The 24,970-nt window shown below is 41.6% G+C and overlaps 1 protein-coding gene across 4 annotated transcripts in view; it reads left to right on the forward strand.

The window, feature by feature from the left end:
• Window positions 1-1,016: 1,016 nt before the first annotated feature.
• SEC23B (Sec23 homolog B, coat complex II component) overlaps window positions 1,017-24,970 on the forward strand; it is a 45,397-nt gene continuing 21,443 nt past the window's right edge. The window contains exons 1-11 of one of the 4 annotated variants that reach the window (XM_006104195.3): window positions 1,017-1,436; window positions 6,059-6,293; window positions 8,340-8,397; window positions 11,058-11,144; window positions 12,257-12,493; window positions 13,061-13,146; window positions 13,989-14,133; window positions 14,769-14,927; window positions 15,517-15,632; window positions 21,004-21,127; window positions 22,595-22,675. In XM_006104195.3, the coding sequence (XP_006104257.1) occupies window positions 6,073-6,293; window positions 8,340-8,397; window positions 11,058-11,144; window positions 12,257-12,493; window positions 13,061-13,146; window positions 13,989-14,133; window positions 14,769-14,927; window positions 15,517-15,632; window positions 21,004-21,127; window positions 22,595-22,675 (1,314 nt within the window). In that variant the 5' untranslated portion in view covers window positions 1,017-1,436; window positions 6,059-6,072. Of the gene's footprint in view, window positions 1,437-2,419; window positions 2,675-6,058; window positions 6,294-8,339; window positions 8,398-11,057; window positions 11,145-12,256; window positions 12,494-13,060; window positions 13,147-13,988; window positions 14,134-14,768; window positions 14,928-15,516; window positions 15,633-21,003; window positions 21,128-22,594; window positions 22,676-24,970 lie in introns of those variants that run through there. The other 3 variants (XM_006104196.3, XM_023745504.1, XM_023745505.1) reach the window with 3 other exon arrangements.

A 24,970-nucleotide genomic window follows, 5' to 3' on the forward strand; every position in this document is an offset into this window, starting at 1 on the left:
CAACACAGATCAATAAGCTTAACCTCATTGCTGCCTCTTATAAAAAGGTGTAAAAGCGTTTTGGTGCCTGTGGAAGTTGCGCTCTGCGTAGTTACGAGGTTTACTTCGTCCTCTAAAGTGCTTGACTATGACAATTCCCAACTATTCATCGCCTCTAGAACAACAGGGATAGAAAAGCCGAGAGGAGCTGTGCTTCTAGCGCAGCCTCCGCAGAGATCGCAGCCATCAGGGCGAGCGAGGAGGAAACCTTGTAACGTGACAAAGCAGAACCAAACCTGTGGAATTTACGATGAATCTTTTCTTTTTAATATTTGAAGGGTTTTGTTTGTTTTGTCTTTTTACGTACAAAGAAATAGCATTCTGTCTTCAGGTAGATGTCTTGAATGACCCATTCATGCAAGTTCACTGAGTCCACCTAATGAAACCTACATCCCTCGTGTACTGACATTAACACTGGCGGCACAGGTTGAGGCCATATTTCCGGATCAAACCGCGCCGATTTGAGCAGATGCGTCAGGAACAAGAACCCTGCCCTAACCGGTTTGGCTCAGTGGATAGAGCGTCAGCCTGCGGACTCAAGGGTCGCGGGTTCGATTCCGGTCAAGGGCATGTACCTTGGTTTCGGGCACATCCCCAGTAGGAGGTGTACAGGAAGCAGCTGATGAATGTTTCTAACTCTCTAGTCCTCTCTCTTCCTCTCTGTAAAAAATCAATAAAATATGTTTTGGGGGGGAAAAAAAAGAACGAGAACCCTGGCCGAATTTCCCCGGATGGCTCCAGTAGAGTGGCCGGTGACCCATCTTGCTCCCTCTGCAGCAACGAGGCAAAAGGCACGATGAATCTTAACTAGACCCAGAGAGCTGCCTCCACACGTGAGTGCGCGCGCAGGCATCCCCACACTCCTTCCGCCCCGCCCCACCCTTTCCCGCGCGCTGACGCCTCTTTCCGGCCGGCTTCAGTTTCCTCTGCGCAGGGCCACCCCTTCTTCCGGGGCCATACGTCACCGTTCTCGCTTCCCTGTAACTAAGGTGATGAGAGGACCTTCCCACTGAAGCGGGCGGACGTCATGTTGGATCAAAGCGTGCACCTGAGGCGTGCTGGCTGCGCCTAGAAAACAGTCCGGCTGGCGCCGAGGTTTTCTAAAGCGGAAACGTTTAGCGGTGAACGTGGAGAAATGTTCTGAGGCACTGCGGTTTTGTAGAGTGAGGCACAAGTATCTTGCCCTTTTCCAAGATGGCGGCGCGGCTTCTCTGAATGTCTTGCTTCCGCTTGCCTGCCGGAGGAGGCGCTTTTTGATTGGCCCGTGGACGGCGCCGGGAGTGACGCACAGAGACGCTGACCAATCGACTTAGAGCTGAGCTGGACTTGGCGGTGGGAGCTGCTGCCGGTGTCTTGTAGGTGCGGACGGCTGCGGCCAGGTGGAGGGCTACGGCCAGGTGAGTGGGGGACGCCGGAGGGGCCAGAGGTCTGAGGGCACAGGCGTGGGAGTGTAGGCGGCGAAGGGTTTGCTTCCGGGGTGAATCCTTTTACCGGTGGGCAGAGGAACGGGTGCAATTGGTGATCCAGGGGTCTGCTGAGGGTGACGCTTTCCTCGCCAGGCCGGCTTTCCCCAGGCGGCAGGCCGGCTTCTGACTAGGGAGGTCTCTGAAAGGAGGGGTGCGAAAGGACCCAGACCCCTTTTTCAGTTTTTGAACTCGCGTTTCGCGTGAAATGACTTCTGTTTCTTGATAGAGCTGAAACTAGAACACCGGACTTCTGACTGCCTTGGATTTAACCTTTGTTAAACTTGGTTTCTGTGTCTTGAAAATATGCCTTGGTGGATGGAGTAAGAGGGGTTCCGATTTTTTTTTTTTTTTTGTCCGACACTTCTCGGATCTTTCCAGCCCTTTCACATATTCATTCATTCAGCTGTTAATCTCTTCAGATCCCCTTCCCCTTTGAGAATTTGGTGTAAGCCATAGAACCATTTCCCTAGATGGTACTAGATGCACAGCCATTGACGCACAGAATTTCACCTAAGTTTCAGAGGTTGTTTGAGCTTCAAGTTCTGGGTGGGTTATGTGCCCATGGTTAAGAATCCATGCTGTACTGACACACTCAAAGGGCAGACTCCCTGAGCACCAAAGCCCATGGAAGCAAGTCCTGCTTTGAAGGTCAGTTTCTGCACAGCAGCACCTCTGCTGTAGTCACAGCAGGTCCTCGCAGTTGATCGGCCTGGGGGTCAGTTCCTCCCTGTGATGCCAGCAGCAATCAAGGCTCAATTACAACAGGACAGTGCCCACACGGATGTACCTGGAGCACCCAGCTCAGGTGAACTGGGAGGCTGTGCCACTGAACCCTACAGGACACCTACTACACACGGCCACTCTACCAAGTCCAGGACACATAGCAGCTCTACCTAGTACATAGAAAGAAGCATAGGGAAGCAGCCAAAATTTGGAGACAAAGAAACCCCAAATGAAAGGACAGGAAACGTTTCCAGAAAAAAAAAGAAAAAAAAACCTAAATGAAATGGAGACAATCAAGCTACCAGTACAGAGTTCAAACAATGGTTATAGGGATGCTGAAGGAACTTAGAACTTAAACAGCATGAAAATGGACATGGAACCCTGCTGGTATGGCTAAGTGGTTGAGCATCGACCCATAAACCAAGAGGTCACCAGATGGATTCTAGGTAAGGGCACATGCCCATGGGTTGTGGGCTTGCTGCCCAGTAGGGGGCTTAAAGGAGGCAGCCGATAGATGTTTCTCTCATTGATGTTTCTATCTCTCTATCCCTTTCCCTTCCTCTCTCTAAAATCAATAAAAACATAAGCAAAACAAAAACACATGGAAACCATTAAAATGAGCCAGTCAGTGTGAAGGATACTTTTAGGGTCCCTGGAGAAGGAATGCATGAGGCCAAAAGGGCTAAAGAATTATGAGTTAACTGGAGACCCGGTGCACGAAATTCGTGCATTAGGGGGAGGGAGTCCCTCCCCTGGGAACTGACCTTTAGACCTCTTCACAATCGGCATTCCCTTTTGCTTATATTATATTCCACTTGCTAAGACCATTATCTTTCCCCTCTGGACCTGCCCAGAGAATTCTCCACACGAAAAAGCCCACCCAGAGTCCTTTAAAGTCTCTGATTCCTCTTGTCCCTGGATGCTAGCACCATTTTGTTTTTCCAGATGACCTAATCTATATAATAAAAGCCTAAGGGACCATTTCGGCAGAACGACCAGTCGCTATGATGCACACTGACCACCAGGGGCAGACTGGCTCAACGCAGGAGCTGCCCCCTGGTGGTCAGTGTGCTCCCACAGGGTGAGTGCCGCTCAGCCAGAAGCCAGGCTCACGGCTGGCGAGCACAGCGGCAGTGGTGGGAGCCTCCCCTGCCTCCACGACAGCGCTAAGGAGCAGCAAGCCAGGCTGTAAGGAGCAAGCAGGCAGGTGGTAAGGAGCGAGGGATCCCAGATTGTGAGAGGGATGTCCACCTGCCAGCTTAGGGGATCGGGCCTAAGCCGGCAGGCAGACATTCCCCAAAGGGTTCCAGACTGAGAGAGGGTGCAGGCTGGGCTGAGGGGCGCCCCCCCCCCCCAGTGCACGAATTTTGTGCACCTGGGAACTGATCTTTAGAATTCAATTATTTGATCAGACCTAACAGATACACTAACTGAAATGAAGAATAATTTATAGGCAATCAACAGTAGAGTAGATGAAGCTGAGAATCAGATCAGTGATTTGCAATATAAGGAAGCAAAAAACACCCAATCAGAACAGCAATAAGAAAAATAATCCCAAAAAATGAAGATAGTGTAGGAAGCTTCTGGGATAACCTCTAGCATTCCACCATTCACATCATGAGTGTGCAAGGATTAGAAGGAGAGCAAGAAGTTGAGAACCCATTTGAAAAAATGACAGAAAACTTCCCTAACCTGGTGAAGGAAATAGACATACAAGTCCAGGAAGCCCAGAGAGTCCCAAAAAAGATGAGCCCAAAGAGGCCCATACTGAGACACATCATAATTACAATGCAAAAGGTTAAAAGACAGATTCTTAAAAGCAGCAAGAGAAAATAAGTTAGTTACCTACAAGGGAGCTCACATAAAGCTGTCAGCTGATTTCTCAACAGAAACTTTGCAGGCCAGAAGGGGGTGGCAAGAAATATTTAAAGTGACGGACAGCAAGGACCTACAACCAAGATTACCCAGAAAAGTTGTCATTTAGAATTGAAGGACCTATAAAGAGCTTCCTAGACAACAAAAAGCTAATGGAGTTCATTACCACTGAATCATTATTACATGAAATGTTAAAGGTTCTTTTTTAAAAAGAAGAAAAAATAAACGATAAAAAATGTGAACAATAAAATGACAGTAAATATCTATCAAACAATTGAATCTAAAAAACAATAAACAAGCAAGCAAAACAGAAACAGACTAATAGATACAGAGAACATTTTGATCATTGCCAGATAGGAGGGGGGTTAGGGGAATGGGTGAAAAAGGTGAAGGGGTTAAGTACAAATTGGTTGTTACAGAGTAGTCATGGGGATGTAAAGTACAGCATAGGGAATATTGTCAATAATACTGTAATAGCTACATATAGTGTCAGATGGGTGCTAGATTTATCAGGGCAATCACTTCGCAAGTTACCTAAATGTCTAATCACAAGGTTATACACCTGAAACTAAAATAATATTGTATGTCAACCGTAACTGACAAAAATAAAAAATGTTTTTTTGGTTTTTGTTAAATAATCCATGCTGTAGAAGAAGGCATGAGGGGAAGAGACAGTGGGAAACTGAGAGAGCAGGTTTTAATATGTAGTTGCTTGAGGACATTGGATGGAGCCAGTACCTTTTAATAATGAACTGTTTTGAGAAGGGAAGTAGCCAGTGAAGCCTGTTGAGGTACTTGCTGAGAACTGTGATCTTAGAATTGCATCCATTTGCCATCCAGGAAGCTGCAGAAGTGCCTCCTGTGTACAGTGCTTCAGTTTCCCGCTTTTGCCAGAAATAACAAATATATGCCATAGAGTTGCATATGGAACAAATATTTGGAATTTTTGTGGGTACGTTATGTCTAGTAGACTAATTCATTCGTTTTTCTAGCCATATATTACAATTATCTTGGTTCAAATCATTACAGTAAGGCGCTTCTGATAACATGGAGACAATTATTATTCAGCACTGTATGAAATGAGCACTAGAGGCCAGTAATATTGTAGATTCTTTAATTTGCTTCCCCTTGAGGTGCTTGTTCTCTTAAACCCTAATAGCTGAGATGTGTGTTAGCCTGCATTTTAGAATATAAACAGGATGTATAACATATTCGATGGAGTTGGTGTTATTGGGGTTTGAAAAGGTTAGTCTGAATGACTATTTTATTACTGGAATCTCTCAAGGCATGGGCATGAGCAACCATGGTGTGTAGAGAGGTCTTGGTGAGGAAGTCACTCAGCATAATAGCAAACTTTCCTTTGTAATTTTGGTGATTCCAAGTAAAAATTCACTCAGAACTGGTGGCTGTTCCCATTATGAATTGGATTCCCATATCAATATCCAGTTCTTTCCTCCACAGGTAACAAAGGGAGGAGGGAAAAGGGCACAAAAACAAGATCACTTGGCATGTAAAATTTAGTAGTGTTTATTTTAGTAGAGCAAGGAAGGAAAGGGATTAGGGAGGAAGGTAGCTGGATGCTGAAACAGAGTTTGAGACTAACCCTTGGGCAAGGAGCTGAAATGATTGGCTGAGATGATGAGATGACATGAGGTTTAAATGCAGCTTAGAGATGATCAAATGATTGTAAGCCTCCTGCTCCTTTTATTTTTTTTTAAGTTTTAGAGAGGAGGGTTGAGGAAGGAACAGTAGTCAAAGATAACTGTGAAGTTAATCAGCTTTTGGGGGTCATCGGGAAGCAAGTGTTGTCATCCTACAGTGACAGGTTCTTCCAGACTTAGTGTTAAACATTGCGCTAGGGGACCTTTTTTTTTTTTTTTTTTTTTTTTTTTTTTTTTTTTTTGGCTTTGATGTTTAGTTGACAATTTCACATACAATTAAAATTTTATCTTCAGTTTCTTTTTAGACTATGGCAACATATCTGGAGTTCATTCAGCAGAATGAAGAACGGGATGGTGTGCGTTTCAGTTGGAATGTGTGGCCTTCTAGCCGTCTCGAGGCTACGAGAATGGTTGTACCTTTGGCTTGTCTCCTTACACCTTTGAAAGAACGTCTAGACCTGCCCCCTGTACAGTATGAACCTGTGCTGTGCAGCAGGCCAACTTGCAAAGCCATTCTCAATCCACTTTGGTATGAATTCATTTAAAAACTAGTAAATGATCAATACAGTAAATTATGACATTTCTGTGATTCTCATTTAAGTGATTGAATTTGGGCAAGGCATCAAATTTGAGATTAGTAAATGATGAGATTCTTTTTTTGTTTTAAACATGCTTTTTATTGATTCCAGAGAGGAATGGAGAGGTAGAGAGAGATAGAACATCAATGATGAGAAACAATCATTGATTGGTTGCACACCCCCTACTGAGGATTGTGCTCGCAACCTGGGCATGGGACCTGACCATGACCTCCTGTTTCATAGGTGGACCCCAACCACGGAGCCACACTGGCTGGGTGATGGTGAGATTCTTAGTTGATGAATGCTTTTAGAAATCTCCCTGATACCCAGGCCAGGAAGCTCAGTTGGTTAGAGCATTGTCCCGATCTGCCAAGGTTGCAGGTTTGATCTCTGGTCAGGGCACATACAAGAATCAATCAATGAATGCATAAGTAAGTAGAATAATGTGTTTCTCCCTCTCTCTCTTTCCTATTCCTCCCTTCTTCCCTCCCCCCCCCACTCTCTTTCAAAATCAAATAAAAATTTAAAAATAAAGTGATCTCCCTGGCTTAAATTGTACATTTAAAATGGATGGTTTTAATACTTCAGATAAAATTAGTATTTATGAGGGAATGAGGTGGAAGTAGAGGGAAAGGATTTGAAATTCACTTTTTTGGGGCTGATTTTCAGTTTGTATTTAGGTGAATTTTAGTATTTATTGGTGCCCTTTAAAGCATTAAAAAAAAATCAAAAAGCTTAGACAGTTTTCTCATACCTATTTAGTATAATGATGATATAATAGAAGAAATTTTAACTCTTTTCTTGTTTGTTTATAAATTTTTATTTATTGATTGATTTTTAGAGAGAGAAAGACACACACACACACAGACATGGATTTGTTGCTCCACCCACCCATGCATTCATTGGTTGCCTCTTTTATGTGACCTGACCAGAGATGGAACCCGCAACCTTGGTGTATTAGAATGACACTCTAATTAACTGAGCTACGGGCGAAATTTTAACTCTTAATGATTTTATTGTTAAGTATAAATTTTTTTGTCCCTATGATATTTCTCTTAAATGTGGGTACTATTTGAAAGAATTTTTTTTTAAATATATATTTTATTGATTTTTTACAGAGAGGAAGGGAGAGAGATAGAGAGCCAGAAACATCGATGAGAGAGAAACATCGATCAGCTGCCTCCTGCACACCTCCAACTGGGGATGTGCCCGCAACCAACGCACATGCCCCTGACCGGAATCGAACCTGGGACCCTTCAGTCCGCAGGCCGACGCTCTATCCACTGAGCCAAACCGGCTACGGCTGAAAGAATTTTTAAATAGGTGAAGAGTGTCATTAATATTCTTTAACAGATAAAATTCTTATATGAGGGAACATTTTTTACTTCATTCCCTTGCTTTATGTAATGTGTCCACATATAAGATGTTGCTGCCTTCTTTTAAAATGATAGTCACTTATTGTTAATTTTCTAAATGTAGAAAGTGGAGCAGGGAGGGAGGCAACTAAAGTATCTTGAACCAATTCTAGGAATTTTATCAACTCAGAAGCATGCCTGCTCAACTTTTCTTCAAGTGAGCTAAGTGAAAGTCTGGGAAGTTTTTCCCCGTGTGAAATATACTTTTTAGTATTGAAATTTAGTAGTTTCACATATCTGAACAATAAAGATGTTAGAAAAATTACAAAGACTATGTTAAGATAACATGGCAAAAGGATATAAGCTATAATTCATATAAAGTATAACATTTTAAATATTATCTAGGAAATTGGAAAAGAAGAAAAAAGGACTTACTAAATGTCTCATTACTGCTGTTTGAAGGAAACCTTTGTTGTATTTAACAGCCAGAACTCTAACTGCAGTGAATGTGTTACATACCTTTATCCATACACCCATACAGAATCACATCTATGCAATTTACTAAACTTGAAGTTTATATTTGAATGCTTTCTACCTTAAAATTGAACATGTTACCTAGTTGTGATATTTTTTTTTCCACAGTCAAGTTGATTATCGGGCAAAACTTTGGGCCTGTAATTTCTGTTTCCAAAGAAATCAGGTATGTGAATATTTTTTAAAGTATTTTCTTTGTTTGAATTGTACTACTCTGGAAAAAATTAAGTGATGTTGAATTGTGCCTTGGCAGGCAGCAATTTCTGCTAAACTCAAGGTGATAGCTCTAATAAATTCTCTGTAGGCAGTGAATATGTTACCATAAGAGAACAGATATGTTGTTTATATTTCATTTGACTTCAGTTTATTCTAATTGGATAGTGTACATTACTGAATTTCCATTTTCTGATCTTTCTAACTTTTAGGGTCCAAGTATCAGTGTTGAGCTTCTTTTGACTTAAAAAATTTTAAACTACTAAACTAGAAGGTGCTCACAAATCACAAGAAAGACTCTTTAAAATGAATGTGCCTATGATGGAAATGTTCTAAAACTGGATTGTGGTGATCATTGCACAATGCTGTACATTTATAAAAAGTCATGAAATTGTACATTTAAAATGGATGGTTTTTCTTGATATATAAACTGTACCACAATAAAGCTGTCAGAAAAAATTTGTGCCCAACATAATGTACAGTGCTCTAGTAGATCTTAAGGTATAAAAACATGCATTTATTTATTCATATATTTTATTATAATTGCAATTAGCAGTCTCATTCTCAGATATAGCAACAATAAGCCCAGGGATGAAAAGAATAATGTAGAGTTGATGAGTAACTATAGGCTTGGAAACTATAAGCAGATACCATTCCCAAATTATTTCCATGAGAGACTCAGAAGTATATATAAATCTTAAACATTTCTACCTCCTAGTACATTTTAAAAAATATATATTTTATTGATTTCAGAGAGGAAGGGAGAGGGAGAAAGAGAGAGAAACATCAATGATGAGAGAGAACCATTGATTGGCTGCCTTCTGCACACCCCCTACTGGGGATCAAGCCTGCAACCCAGGCATGTGCCCTTGACCAGAATCGAACCTGGGACCCTTCAGTCCGTAGGCTGACATTCTATCCATTGAGCCAAACCACCTAGGGCACCTAGTACATTCTGAATTGATATCTGTGTTTAATATAATTTATTGTGAAAATTCTAAGGTATCCAATGACAATGTCAACAGAGTAAAAAGGAGACCCATAGAATGGCTGAAAATACTTGCAAATCATATATCTAATAAGAGATTAATATCCAGAACTCCTAATACTCAAAGAACAAAAAACTATCAATCAACCTAATTAAAAAATGGGTAAAGAACTTGAATAGATATTTCTCCAAAGAAGATATACAAGTGGCCAATAAGCACCTGAAAAGATGCTTAATTATTAGAGATGCTTACCAAATGATGCGACATTTCCACTTCTGGAGATATACCCCAAATAATTGAAAGCAAGGTCTTGAAGAGATACTTGTACATCCATGTTCATAACAGCGTTTTCACAATAGCTAAAGAATAGAAGCAACCCAAGTAAATGGAAAAACACAATGTGGTATAATGCTTACAATGCAATATTTAGCCTTAAAATGGAAATTCTGATATGTGCCATAACTTGGAAAAACCTTAAGGACATTATGCTAAATGAAATAAGCTAGTTACAAAAGACAAATACTCTATGATACCATTTTGATGAGGTACTTGGAGTAGTCAAATTCTTAGTCACAAAGTAGAACTGTGGTTTCCAGGGGTTGGGGAGGGGAAAATGGAGAATTGTTGTTTAATAGATTCCAAGTCTCACTTTTTTAAGATGAAAAGTTCTGGAGATGGATGGTGAAGACAGTTGTACAACATTATAAATGTATTTAAGATCACTGAACTGTACACTGAAAAAAGATAAAGATGGTAAAATTTATATGTATTTTACTGTAATAAAAATTTTTTGGGGAAAATTTAACCTATAAACTATGAATTTAAAATGTTTGGAGGGAGTTTTAAAAACAAGAAAATGCTTGTGACATGTTAAGCGCAAAAAGCAGGTCACAAAATTGTATATATAGGACAACCTCAGTTGTGCGTAAGTAGGAAAAGTCTGCAAGTAAAAATGCCAAGATGTTGACAGTGACTACCTCACGGTGATAGGATTGTGAGGGTTTTTTCTTTCTGTTTTCTTATATTTTCCTGTACTTTCCAATTTTTCTACAGCAAACATGTATTACTCTATTGATAACAGCTGAAATAACCCAAATAAATGCTTTGGTCTTCCAGCAGTTCTCAGCCTGTGGGTCGCGAACAATGAAAATACATCCTGCATATCAGATATTTACATTACGATTCACAACAGTAGCAAAATTACAGTTATGAAGCTGCAACGAAAATAATTTTATGGTTGGGGGTCACAACAACATGAGGAACTGTATTAAAGGGTCGCGGCATTAGGAAGGTTGAGAACCACTGCATAGACTATTGATACAGCTAAAATCTCTGCCTTTAATTTGCAGGACAACACTTCAAAATGGTTTTTAATAGTGCATTTTTTAATCATTTAGAAGTTACAATTAACCTAAAGCTGCATTAAAAAATGTTATAATGGAATGTAAATATAAGGCATGGTTATAGACTTTAAATTCTGATTTTTGTATTTTAGTAATATGCTTATTTTGTGTTTTCAAAACTAATATGTTATCATTAACTATTATTACAAATGGGAAATAAAAGGTATAACATACAAATTTTTCAGCCCTAATAAAACATGGCTTTGTTTTCATCTCTTCAGTTTCCTCCAGCTTACACAGGCATATCTGAGGTGAATCAGCCTGCTGAATTGATGCCCCAGTTTTCTACAATTGAGTACATGATACAGGTTTGTTGCACATTTAATGTTAAATATTGAGATTCTCTTGAAATGCTTTATCTTCCATGTGGAGTTAAAGCTATGAGGGCAGCAAGATTCTAAACATTAAGTTTGGGCTCGTGTGCACTTTCTGGCATTTTCAGGTCTTGGAGAAGGCCATAAAAAAGAGATAGCACTGAATAAATTCAAACCCTGTCCTTCACAGCCTTCTCCATTTCAGTTGATGGTACTTCATCTTCTAGTTGTTCAGCTTAAAAAACCTTAGATTCACCCTTGACTTTCTTTCTCATCCCGTATCTAATCCATTAGGAAATCCCATTGGGTCTATATTCAGAATTTATCCAGAATCCATCCACTTTTCTCCCACTGCTGCTATCCTGGGCCAGCCACCACCTCTCACTTGAAATACTGGGGCATTCTCCAACTCTCCTTCCATGTGTTACCCTTGTCCAGAGTAACATATGGTGTCACAACCCTTTGTGAACCAATTCTGTGTTACCACTCCGACCTCAGTTTTTGCTAGTTTCCTTATTCAGCCAGATGGGCCTCCTTGTCTTGCCTCCTAACATGCCAGGAACAAGCATACCAGGAACAAGCATGCCTGCAATGCTCTGACTGTGGGCCTTGCTCTCTCTTGTGCTCAGGTGGACTCTTATCCTCCTCCCTCCCTGTCCTCCAGGTTTTTACTCAAATGTTACTTTTTTAATGAGACTGCCCTGACCTGCCATTTAATACTAGAACCAGCCCCTTACCTACACTCCTGGCATTTGCAATCCCCCTTACCTTCTCCATTCCAGAAAGTTAGCTCCTTGAGGCTGGCAGGTATCTTTGCTGCTTTGGTTCACTGAAGTATCCCAGGACCTGGAACAATTCTGATACTTAGAAGGCTTTCAAAAACGTGGAATAATTTGTTAGCTACAAATAGTTTTTTTCTTTTAGTTAGTTTTTTTTCCCAGTTTGCTTTAATAGAACCTGTTATTAAATGATGTTTGTTTAGCTGTTCTTATCCCCGGACAGTAAATATAGTTGAAGACTTGTTATTTACATACCTGATTTGACTTAAAAGAGCTGGATCTGTCTATTTGTATATTGATTACTATGCTGTTTTTCTCTGTATAAAGCGAGGTCCACAGTCTCCTCTAGTCTTCCTCTATGTGGTCGACACATGCCTAGAAGAAGAGGACCTTCAAGCACTCAAAGAATCTCTACAAATGTCCCTGAGTCTCCTTCCTCCAGATGCTCTGGTGGGTTTGATCACGTTTGGGAGGATGGTGCAGGTTCATGAACTCAGCTGTGAAGGAATCTCCAAAAGTTATGTCTTCCGAGGGACCAAGGATTTAACTGCAAAACAGATACAGGTTTGTGCTTTAACTTGTATACAAGCAGGAGCAAAGTTGTTTGTTTTTTTTTTAAAAAAAAAACATGTTTTTATTGATTTTACAGAGAGGGAGAGATAGAAACATTAATGAGAGATTGATTGGCTGCCTCCTGCATGCCCCCTACTGGGGATCGAGCCCACAACCTGTAGGCATGTGCCCTGACGAATCAATCTGGTGATCTCTTGGTTCATGAGTCGATGCTCAGCCACTGAGCCACACTGGCTGGGTGCAAGGGTATTTCTTTTTTTTTTTTTTTTAATATATTTTATTGATTTTTTACAGACAGGAAGGGAGAGGGATAGAGAGTTAGAAACATCGATGAGAGAGAGACATAGATCAGCTGCCTCCTGCATACCCCCCACTGGGGATGTGCCTGCAACCAAGGTACATGCCCTTGACTGGAATCGAACCCGGGACCCTTGAATCCGCAGGCCGACGCTCCATCCACTGAGCCAAACCGGTCAGGGCGCAAGGGTATTTCTTAAAAATTAATTAGTCCTTTGCTTTCAGTGTTAGAGGAAATGAGTCTTTTTGGTTCTTTTTTAGGATATGCTTGGCCTGACCAAGCCTGCCATGCCCATGCAACAAGCAAGACCTGCTCAACCACAGGAGCACCCTTTTGTTTCGAGCAGGTGAGGTACCGATGTAGAGTGTTGCACATACAGTAGTTGGCATGCAGGGCAATCCACTCAAGGGAAGAAAAATGTTAAAATTTTTAGTTTCTTATTTTTAGAGAAAAATAAATTAGGTCTAAACGATATTTAATGTTTAATAATGTATTTAACACAGCAGTATCTGTGTATCATATGTAACTGAATTATAAATGTTTTTACATACATGTGTGGCAAGTTCATTCAGAATGCTTTTCCTGTTAGCCTTGTATCATTACAAAGGGTTTGAGACCATTGTGCCCCTCCTCTTAAACACATGGCTGCTGTCCTTTTTGATTCTTAAATAAAACTGGGAAAACTGAAAAGGCTTCTGTTGGGTGTCCTCAAACCTGAAATCAGGCACTTACTTCACTCAGCCCCTTCAGTGTCTGGGGCTGCCCTGGGCCAGGTTAATATTCAGCAAACATGATAAAATGCATTGCCTGACCTGCTGGGACATTCTCTTATGCTGTTAAGAAACCAGTGTTACTCTCTATTACTCCCAAGGCTCAAGAGAAACACAAATTATGAATCTTCAGAATGATGAAGATTGTCCACATAATGAACCTTACGATTTGCACCTATTTAAATTGATTTTTTTCCATGTTACACATATAAATTGCTATATATTAGGCTTTAAGATGTTTTTTTGAATAAAATTGCTTTGAGTTGTTTTTGTAGTTAGAGATAACTTGGAAGAAAAAATTACAAGTTTTTTTATTCTGAATAATTATTTTAAAGAGCAGTTAATATGTATTACTTAGGGCTGAAGACCAGAGTACGTTTTAAAACCAGGATGGATGTGTCTATTCAAAATCATGCAGGTTTCTGCAGCCTGTTCACAAGATTGACATGAACCTCACTGACCTTCTGGGGGAGCTGCAGAGGGACCCATGGCCCGTAAATCAGGGGAAGAGACCTTTGCGATCCACTGGTGTTGCTTTGTCTATTGCTGTTGGCTTGTTGGAGGTAACTGAGAATTGACTGGATTCTTCAAACCAGGGGTCCTCAAACTTTTTAAACAGGGGGCCAGTTCACTGTCCCTCAGACGGTTGGAGGGCCGGACTATAGTTCAAAAAAAAACTATGAACAAATTCCTATGCACACTGCACATATCTTATTTTGAAGTAAAAAAACAAAACGGGAACAAATACAATATTTGTATTTGCATGTGGCCCGCGGGCCGTAGTTTGAGGACCCCTGCTTCAAACCATGCATACTTGCTCTCAGAAGTAGCTTTCAAACTGTGCTTGAGAACCAGTTGCAACCTAAGTCAGTTGACTGTTAATTTACCAGAAAGTGCTTCAGTTATTATTATCCACCTTGAAGAAGCCCTCGATGTTTTAAAATTTACCAAGTTTTCATGAGAAACACACCGCAATTAGGGCAATGGGAAGTGCTCACAATAAATTAATAAAAATGTACACAGCCTTCAGGTTGGAAGAGATATGGCTGCTTCTGTGCATTGTCATCTGTGTTATTCTGCAGTATTAGTATTCAGTATAGCTGATGAGAACTCACGTTTGTAGTATATTTTCAGGGAAACAGAAAGATACTGGAGGTGGAGTTGTCTGCTTCTAAAATGCTGCCATTTACTGTTTTAGGGCACTTTTCCAAACACCGGAGCCAGGATTATGTTGTTTACAGGGGGTCCCCCCACCCAAGGACCTGGAATGGTGGTTGGAGATGAATTAAAGGTTCCTATTCGTTCCTGGCATGATATTGAGAAAGATAACGCACGTTTCATGAAGAAAGCAACCAAGGTAGGTGCTTCTGGATACAGGCTGTAGTCAAGTTGTGGTAGCCCAGTGCTGGGTTTAGGCTCCTCTGGAGTGGCAGCTACTTTGCTGAGGCCATGCTTCATGGTCAGCAAGTTGCTCTTGCTGGGATGACCTTGCAGATCTTGGCTGCTGTTAAATTACTGAGAACTTAGAGTAGGTGGCTTTAAAACTGCCAAAAATGTTTTGAGATTGAGAACTCTCAATTATTTGGATTTTTTTTGTTTGTTTTTTAAAATATATCTTTATTGATTTTAGAGAGGAAGGGAGAGGGAAAGAGAGATAGAAACATCAATGATGAGAGAGAATCATTGATTGGCTGCCTCCTGCAGGTCCCCTACTGGGGATAAAGCCTGCAACCCAGGCATGTGCCCTTGACCGGAATCGAACCTGGGACCCTTCAGTCCAAAGGCTGATGCTCTATCCACTGAGCCAAACCAGTTAGGGCTATTTGGATGTTTTTTTTAAAAACTATCTCCATATCCCTATATTTGATTATTTCCCTTTGGTATAATAAGGCATATCTGGTGAATAATTTTACTGTTTCCTAAAACTGGTTTACCTTTCTTCACAGCACTATGAAATGCTTGCTAATCGAACTGCTACAAATGGCCACTGCATTGATATTTATGCTTGTGCCCTTGATCAAACCGGACTTTTGGAGATGAAATGCTGTGCAAATCTTACTGGGTATGTTGACAGCAAACACCTGGAAACGCGAGAGTGTTTATTTTAAGGAAAAAGAAAATGTGTGATGCAACAATAGGAAAGGACAAGGCTGACTTAAGTATTCAGATAGCTCTAGGCTGTGGATTCCATGGCTGGGAAGGTGTGTGGGCCGGTTGGACGAAGAAACACTGGTGAAAAGGAAGTCTCAAGGGTTCACTACGAACAAATCTTTATCAGAGTAACTTCCTTTCTTTCTTAGAGTTGTTATAGATACTAGAGCAGGAAAGAAAGCAAGCATGAAGTATGTGGCCTTCAGCAAAGCACTTCCTTGTGAGAAGAGAAATTGGTCCAAATGCCAGAGCAATTAGGAGACCCTTCACCTGGCTTAGTGACCTTTCCTCGTGTCTATCACTGAGCATGCGCTAAGCTTAGAGGGTGCATCCTAAGGCGCACTGACTTAGATCCTAAGTCCATAACGTGCGCACAGATCACAGTGTAGAGCAGTGGTTCCCAAACTTATTTGGCCTACCGCCCCCTTTCCAGAAAAAATATTACTCAGCCCCTGGAAATTAATTTTTTATTTTAATAGCAGTTACTCATCGCCCCCAAATGCACCTGTGGCCATCACCGCCCCCCTGGATTGCTGCAGGGCCCACAGAGTGGGCGGTAGCACCCACTTTGGGAATCAATGGTGTAGAGCCATGATTCCCAAAGTGCAGTGATGCCTGGCCAGCAACCTTCAAGACTCTTGGGGACTGATTAGGAATGTATATCCTCAGGCCTCACCCAGACCTGATTCAGGAACTGTGAAGGTGCAACCCAGCAGTCGGTGGTTTTTTAAAATATATTTTTATTGATTTCAGAGAGGAAGGGAGAGAGAGAGAGAGAGAGAGAGAGAGAGAGAGAAGAGAGAGAAACATCAATGATGAGCAGAGAATCATTAATTGGCTGCCTCCTGCACACCCCCTCCTGGGGCTAGAGCCTGCAACCCCGGCATGTGCCCTTGACCAGAATTGCACCCGGGACCCTTCAGTCTGCAGGCCAACACTTTACCCACTGAGCCACACTGGCCAGGGCTGGCAGTCTGTTTTAAGCATCTCTCCAGGGAATTCTGGTGCAGGTGAAAGTGAGCGAATCACTGATGCACAGCACTGATCTGAAGCTGGAGAATCACCTGAGAACTTGAAAAACTCTTCCCTTTGGATCTTGTTTCCAGAGATTCTGACTTGATTAGTGTGGGGTGTGGCCTGGACATCAGCATTTTTAAAGTTCCCTCAAGTGATTCTACTGAGGAGCAGAATTTGAGAACCACTGGTGTGGACCTTTAGTACTCGTGTGGCTGAGCACAGGCAGCATCAGCCCACCTGAAAGCTTGTTAGGAACGCAGCATCTTGAGCCTTACCCTAGTCCAGTGATGGCGAACCTTTTGAGCTCGGCGTGTCAGCATTTTGAAAAACCCTAACTTAACTCTGGTGCCGTGTCACATATAGAAATTTTTTGATATTTGCAACCATAGTAAAACAAAGATTTATATTTTTGATATTTATTTTATATATTTAAATGCCATTTAACAAAGAAAAATCAACCAAAAAAATGAGTTCGAGTGTCACCTTTGACGCGTGTCATAGGTTCGCCATCACTGCCCTAGAGTCTCTAGGGCAGGGGTCCTCAAACTACGGCCCGCGGGCCACATGCAAATACAAATATTGTATTTGTTCCCGTTTTGTTTTTTTACTTCAAAATAAGATATGTGCAGTGTGCATAGGAATTTGTTCATAGTTTTTTTTAAACTATAGTCCGGCCCTCCAACGGTCTGAGGGACAGTGAACTGGCCCCCTGTTTAAAAAGTTTGAGGACCCCTGCACTAGGGCCTAGACCAGTGGTTCTCAACCTTGGCTTCACATTAGAATCACCTGGGAACCTTTTTAAAACCCTGACTTCTGGGCCTCATCTCTGGAAATTCTGTTTCTTTGTTATGGGGTGGGGCCACAACATTAGTAACAAAGAAACAGAATTTCCGGATGATGAGGCCCCGAAATCAGGGTTTTAAAAAAGGTTCCCAGGTGATTCTAATGTGAAGCCAAGGTTGAGAACCACTGGTGTAGACCTATTGACTTAATCCTGCATTTGAATAAGATCCCAGGTGATTTGTATGCACAGGACAGTTTGAGAAGCACTGGTGGAGGGCTGTGTGAGGGCCTATGATGCTGCTGGTCCTCACTGAGTGAAGACGCGAGAGAAGAAGATGGAACCCAAGTCACCTGAAGTTGTCTTGGAGAGCAGCAGACGTATTAGGTGACACTAGCTATATCAGAGAGCCACATTTAATATGGTGAACTCCTACAGTGCCCTCAGGAGTTCCTGACTTGGAATAGCCACACAAAAGCTGTAGTGTATTTGTGAATATCCCTAAGTTTGTACACCAGAGTTTATGTATATGTATGTTTCTTCTGTGGAGAGGAACCATCACTTCCATCAGATTTTCAGTAAGGTCTTTGACTCCTGAATGAGTTTAGTATTTAGGTCACATCACCTTTTTAAAAAATATAGATTGATTTCGGAGAGGAAGGGAGAGGAAGAGAGAGAGAGAAATATCAATGATGAGAGGGAATCATTAATTGGCTGCCTCCTGCTGGAGATCAAGCCTGGGACCCTTCAGTCCGCAGGCCAATGCTCTATCCATTGAGCCAAGCTGGCTAGGGCTCACGTCATCTTTTGTATAAATATAGTATCAGGGAAGTGTGTTAGCAGTAACATTTCAAAAAAAAGATTTAGAAGTTTTAGTTGATAGCTCACCTAAAATGAGCCAACAGTTTGGGATGACTTCCAGCGAAGACAAGGTGATCCGACACTGCAATAGGAGTTGATTATCTTCAAAGAAGATCATCGTCTTGATTTCCTTGGTGCTTGTCACACCTTATCTCCATTGTATCATCTTCCATTCTGAGCATTTCTGTTCAAAGGGGGTGTATAGAGGAACTGGAAATATTCAAAATGGAGCAGTGAGAGATGGAGACGGCCTGAAACTATGCAATATGGAGAATGATTGAAGGAGCTAGAAGACAGATGAGGTGTGAGAGCTATATTCAACAATTGCATGCCTGTTCAGTGGAGAAGGAATCAGATCTGTATGTGACCAAAGAGTTGAACTTGAACCAGGGTGGAAGCTGCTCGGAGACAGAATTTGACTCAGTGTAAAGGAAGACCTTTCTTAGCAGTCAGCACAGTCTAAGCATGGAATGGACTCCTCGGGAGGGCGTAAGCTCCCGATGCTGGAAGCATCTGATCTGGATGATAACCTGGCAGGTGTTTTGGTAGAGGGTGGGTGTGAGTCAGTATTAGGTTTGTGTGATTGTGGCAGAAAATCCCAAACAGATTTTTCTCTCTCACTGGAGGTAGGCAGCAGGGCAGGTATATTGATTTTCTCATTATCAGGGGCTAAGGCTCCTCTGCTGCTCCACTACCTTAATGTACTAGCTCTGGTTCAAGATAGTTACTGGGCTCTAGCCATGTTATAACAGCAGGAAGGAGGAGGGTTGAAGAAGCACATGTCCCTTCCTGAAGGAACATCCCCACCTCCTTAAATCACAAAGGCCACTTCCAATAGGCAAAGCTGAGTCACACAGCCACATGCAAAGCAGTCTGGGCAACAGTCTTTATTCCAGGAAACCACGGATCCTATGATAATGAAGGTGGGGAGGGTAGATATTTGGGGCCAAATAGCAATCACTATCAGTGGAGGAGCTAGACACTGAAATAACTGGACCAAGATTATCTTGTATTCTTCCCTATTCTTAGATTCTGTTTATTTGGAGGAGGAGGAGCTTATATTTATTGGCCTTAAATTTTTTGATTTGTTAATCCTCACCCGAGAATATTTTTCCATTGAATTTTAGAGACAGTGGGAGGGAGGGGGAGAGACAGAGAGAGAAACATCTATGTGAGACACATCAGTTGGTTGCCTCCCACACACACCCCAGCTGGGGCTGGGGGGCTGGGGATCGAGCCTGCAACCAAGGTACGTGCCCTTGACTGGGAAATGAACCCGGGACCTTTAGTTCGAGGACCGACACTCTACCCACTGAGCCAAACTGCCTAGGGCTTGAGATCCTATTTAATGCTGGAGGCATAATCAATATCAAGCTGTGCTCATCTGCCCAAATAACATGAAATGCTGACATTTTTTTTCTAATATGTTTTTATTGATTTTAGAGAGCAAGGAAGGGGGAGGGAGCGGAGAGAGAGAGAGTAAGGAAAACATCATTCTGCTGCCACCTGATCCAGTGCACAACCCTGGCATGTGCCCTGACTGGGAATCAAACCAGTGACCTTTTGGTGCATGTAATAATGCTCATCCAGCTGAGCCACACCAGCTACGGCGAAATACCAAAATTTTGAACAATTTTTCTGTAACTTCAAAAAGAGATGAATAGAGATATTTGCAAACTAGAAAACTAAGTCATGTAAAGCCAGGGGTTCACTGTTTTGAGGCAATGACTTAAACTGAAAAGGATTTCCCACAGGCCTGGGTATTTTTTCATACCAAAGACTTGTGAGAAGAGTTGGGGATGTTTTCTCAGTAGATGACCTATTAAAACCTGCACCCTTGGGTTTATTGATTAGATGTTTAGGTTTTGTTTTTCGTTTTGTTTTGGTTTTACTTTTTATTTTGAAATAATTGTGGGTTCACAAATTGTTAAAAAATAGGACAAAGTAGTTCATCTGTCTACTGCCAGTGGTACCATCTTACATAAATATAGAGTGCAATGTCAGACTAGGACATTGACGTTGACACAATACAGTTAGCTCTATTACAGACCTTGGATTTCACCAGTTTTTACAAGCGTGTGTGTGTGTGTGTGTGTGTGTGTGTGTGTGTGTGTGTGTATAATTCTGAGATTTTGCCATGCCTATAGATCTGTATAACTGCCTCAGTGATCGAAACACAGAACTGTTCTAAAGTGTTCTTTTCTTTATGTTTTAAAAGTAGTGTGTTTTTTTTTTAAATATATTTTATTGATTTTTTTTACAGAGAGGAAGGGAGAGGGATAGAGAGCCAGAAACATCGATGAGAGAGAAACATCAATCAGCTGCCTCCTGCACGCCCCCCACTGGGGATGTGCCCGCAACCAAGGTACATGCCCTTGACCGGAATCGAACCCGGGACCCTTGAGTCCGCAGGCCGACGCTCTATCCACTGAGCCAAACCGGTTCTGGCAAGTAGTGTCTTTTTTAAGTACAAATTGACTTTTCTGTTTCCATTTAAGTTAGCGCTTTTATGAACATGGTTTCTTTTTTTCTTCCTTCCTCTTTAAATTCTTGTTTGTAAGTACTGAGGGAACATCTGAATGGCTTTCAGGCATTCTAAATACTAGCTTTTTTTCTTTTCTAGAGGCTACATGGTGATGGGAGATTCTTTCAACACATCTCTCTTCAAGCAGACATTCCAAAGAATTTTTAGTAAAGACTTTAATGGAGATTTCCGAATGGCATTTGGTGCTACTTTAGAAGTAAAGGTACAGTAAACTGTTAAAACTTTAATGGAAGAATAGTGTTCTTACTTATTTAGTAGTCAGACTTGTGGAAACCCCAACCTGTGAGACACAGGTAAATTAAAAGGTTGTCAACAACGTGTATTCATTCTATTCTTTTGTTTCCTTTTTAAAAAATGTATCTTTATTGTTGAAAATAGTACAGATATCCCCTTTTTTCCTATCCCTTGGCTTCCTGAGGATGGCCTATAAATTAATGTTCTAAACAAAGAGTTGTCTGGCTCTCCTGTAGGCTCTGCTCTAGGACAGCAGGCTTAGAAGGGGTGGGGAGTTGAGCACAGAGTCAGCCACACAGTGTGGAGCATTCTCCCAGCTGTCGGTATGGGTCACTGCATGCACAGAACCTTGGTTTATGTTTAGTGTCTGCCCGAAGTGAAGCCAGAGTGCTCTAAAATAGTGCAGAGTGTGTTTGGGTTTTGTTTTTCTATTAGGACTGATAGGGTCCTATATACTTGCTTATAAATCATTGCAAAAACATTAAAAGGGGCTGTTAGAACATACGATTGAAATCAGTACTTTGAGAGTTGGAGATGATTGTTAAATCATCTTTGTTAAACTTCAACATTCTCAAATGTTTGAGGTTGTATTTTTTAATATGAAGAAGTATGGACTTTGCTAAAGTGAATTTCATTTAAAAAGTCTTAAGTGTGTTTGTTGGTCTTGTCATCATGTTGGAGTTCATGAATTAAGTGTATTGTTTCTTTCCTTTTTTTCCCTTTTTCCCCCCACTGATTTTGAGAGTGTGTTTATTAAAGCTGGGGACAGTGAAATAAGGAAGGGCTAGGGATAGAAGAAGCAACAGTTGGGGCTGCTTTGGCTCTCTAGAAATGTTACAGGAAAGAAATGAACACAGGTGGGGCTGCTTTGGCCCACGGGAAAGTCAGAGAAAAGGGGACAAGTTCAGGGGAGTTAGCCCGGGACGAGTTACTGCTCCCCATTGCTTCTCTGTTTGCAAGTCTCTTGGAGACTCAAAGAGTTTAGGAGATGTACGCCTGAGAGGGAAGAGAGGTGTAAGCGAGCTCCTGAGAGGGAGAGCACCTGAATTAATTATTTTTAAAGCAACGCAAAGCAGTATATGCACAGATTAGAAGTTGTAAATAATTATGACTGTACACGTGGAATTAGAAAAGAATGTAGTATTGTTAGTAGAATTGTACAATGTGTACAATGATTTCAGTGTTGAGTAAGCTGAAAATGTTGCATCAACTTTGGAACAAAGATAATACAGTTTCTAAAAGAGGATTTTTACCAGAGTTTTTATCAGATCACAGTGGCCCTGGAAAAGCTCGTAAGAGCATTTGTACCATGATCCATGTGGGATTTCCTCTTGGTGGAATGATAATGCTGCCACGTTTTTCCTCTAGGCTTTAGTGAGAGCAGGGTGGTTCTCAATGATTTCTAACTTTATACTCTTATTTAATTCTGTTTTAGACCTCTCGGGAACTGAAGATCGCAGGAGCCATTGGTCCTTGTGTATCTCTGAATGTGAAAGGACCATGTGTGTCAGAAAATGTAAGGAAAACTTTCTCCATTACCCTTACCTCCTGTGCCCTGGGGATTAGCCCATAAGAAATGTCGGAGCTTGATGACCTTGCCTTGTGTTACTTGAACTCTGAGAGGGGTTTTATTTCCACTTGTCTATATGTCTAAAGCAGTGGTTCTCAACCTTCTGGCCCTTTAAATACAATTCCTCATGTTGTGACCCAACCATAAAATTATTTTCGTTGCTACTTCATAACTGTAATGTTGCTACTGTTATGAATCATAATGTAAATATCTGATATGCAGGATGGTCTTAGGCGACCCCTGTGAAAGTGTTGTTCGACCACCAAAGGGGTTGCGACCCACAGGTTGAGAACCGCTGGGTCAGTGAGGAGGCGCCGAGAGGTTAAGTATCTTGCACAGGGTTAGAGCTGATATGGAAGAGCTAGAGTGTAGGTCCCTCTGACCCCACTACCCATGTTTGGGTCACTGGCTTCAACGAATCACAAAGCATTATAGTTAGCACAAGGTAAGCGTTCAGCAAAATCCTTCAGTAATAAACCCCTATGCTTGTTGCTCTTAGAGATAATATCTTTGTCTCCCTTCTCACAGAGCATTGTGAGTTGATTGGGCAGTGGGTGACACATGTATATGCAGGCATTTGTGTTCCTTGAGTAAAAATTTCAAACATGCAGAGAAGTGTAAAGAAAAGTAAAATGAACTCCTGTATACCCACCATTCAGAATCAGTAATTGTTAACTTTTTAAAAATAATATATATTTTTATTGATTTCAGAGAGGAAGGGAGAGGGAGAGAGAGATAGAAACATCAATGATGAGAGAGAATCATTATAGTTCCTCTGATAAAAGCAGGGCAAATGCTCATGTAAGGAATTTGAAAAAATGTACCTTTGGAGCTCTGCAGGGTTTGTGGCCATGTTGGGCCTTGGAGCTATAGGGGAAGAAAAAGGTTTTCTTAGCTGCATTGACTGGGGCTCTGCAAATTAGACTTGTTCAAACCTGTTAACAAGTGGAAAACAAACAAGTTTATTAATATGTGTACCACACATATACATATCACACGTATATACTCAGTGATGAATAACTCAAAGGGCTGGGTAGAACTTGGAACTAGTATCATCTTAACAAAAGAACAATAAATTTGTAGAAAAGTGACAAGACAGAGAAAAGGGACTTTGAGCTTTTAGGGTGTCAAATTGTGAAAAAGTAGATATATGGGAGGAACTAATAGAAGGTAAGGTTATTTCAGCAAGGTTTGTTCTGTAGATTCCTCTGGGCTGATCAGCATCTAATGTTGTCTTTGGTGATTAAAAATCATTCTGCCTGACTGTGGTGTGGCTCAGTGGTTGAGCATCGACCTATGAACCAGGAGGTCACGGTTCAATTCCTGGTTGGGGCACATGCCCAGGTTGCAGGCTCCATCCCCAGTGTGGGGCATACAGGAGGCAGCTGATCAATGATTCTCTCTTATCATTGATGTTTCTATCTCTCTCTCCCTTCCTCTTTGAAATCAATAAATAACATTTTAAAAAAATCTTTCTCCCCTTCCTGGTAGAGAGGGGAAGGTAGAGAGTTTTTCTTGTGTCTGCTCTTTTTCAATTCTTCAGCTCAAAATAATCCTTGTATGAGAGTGGTATATTTTGGGGTGGCATACTCTGAAACCCTTGATCTCCTCATTTGAATCTTTCAGAAATTTCATATATTAAAAATTGAGCTGGTAGGTATGGAGCGAAATTCGGGAGAATGGGTTAGCAAGGCAAGAAAGGCACGAAGCTTCTTTTTCTTCTTTACCATTTTTCCTGGGTGTGGCTCTTTCAGCAGATGTTACCTGCTTTTAGAAATGCCACTAAAAGGGAAGACTAATATCCACGAATCCATCCATTTTACAGTCTTGCTTCACTGACACTGATGAAACGGAGTTTGTTCTCTCCACTCTCCACCTTAGAGCTGCTATGGAATTTCACTTCAGAATCTTCCCTTTCCCCTCTGACCATTACTTCCCTGAGATTGCTGGTTCTGTGGCTAGGTACATAGGCTCCTGACATGGCTTTATATCAAGACCACACTGATATCAGCTCTACTCACCTGATAGTGTGCACTTTCGGTGGATTCAGAGTAACATAGAAGTAATATCATGGAGTGGAGTGCTCCACCCAGGAAAGATAGCCTCTGAGGTGTGGGAGAGGGACTTAGCACAGGAATCCTGGCAGCTGTCCCTTCAGCTCTCTCCTCAGAACCACAAACCCCAGTCTCTCCTCACGTGACTCTAGTCCGCTCTGCCCTCCCTCTGCTGGAGCCCAGGGTC

Source organism: Myotis lucifugus, unplaced genomic scaffold (assembly GCF_000147115.1).
Source record: "Myotis lucifugus unplaced genomic scaffold, Myoluc2.0 scaffold_554, whole genome shotgun sequence".
NCBI lineage: Eukaryota > Metazoa > Chordata > Mammalia > Chiroptera > Vespertilionidae > Myotis > Myotis lucifugus.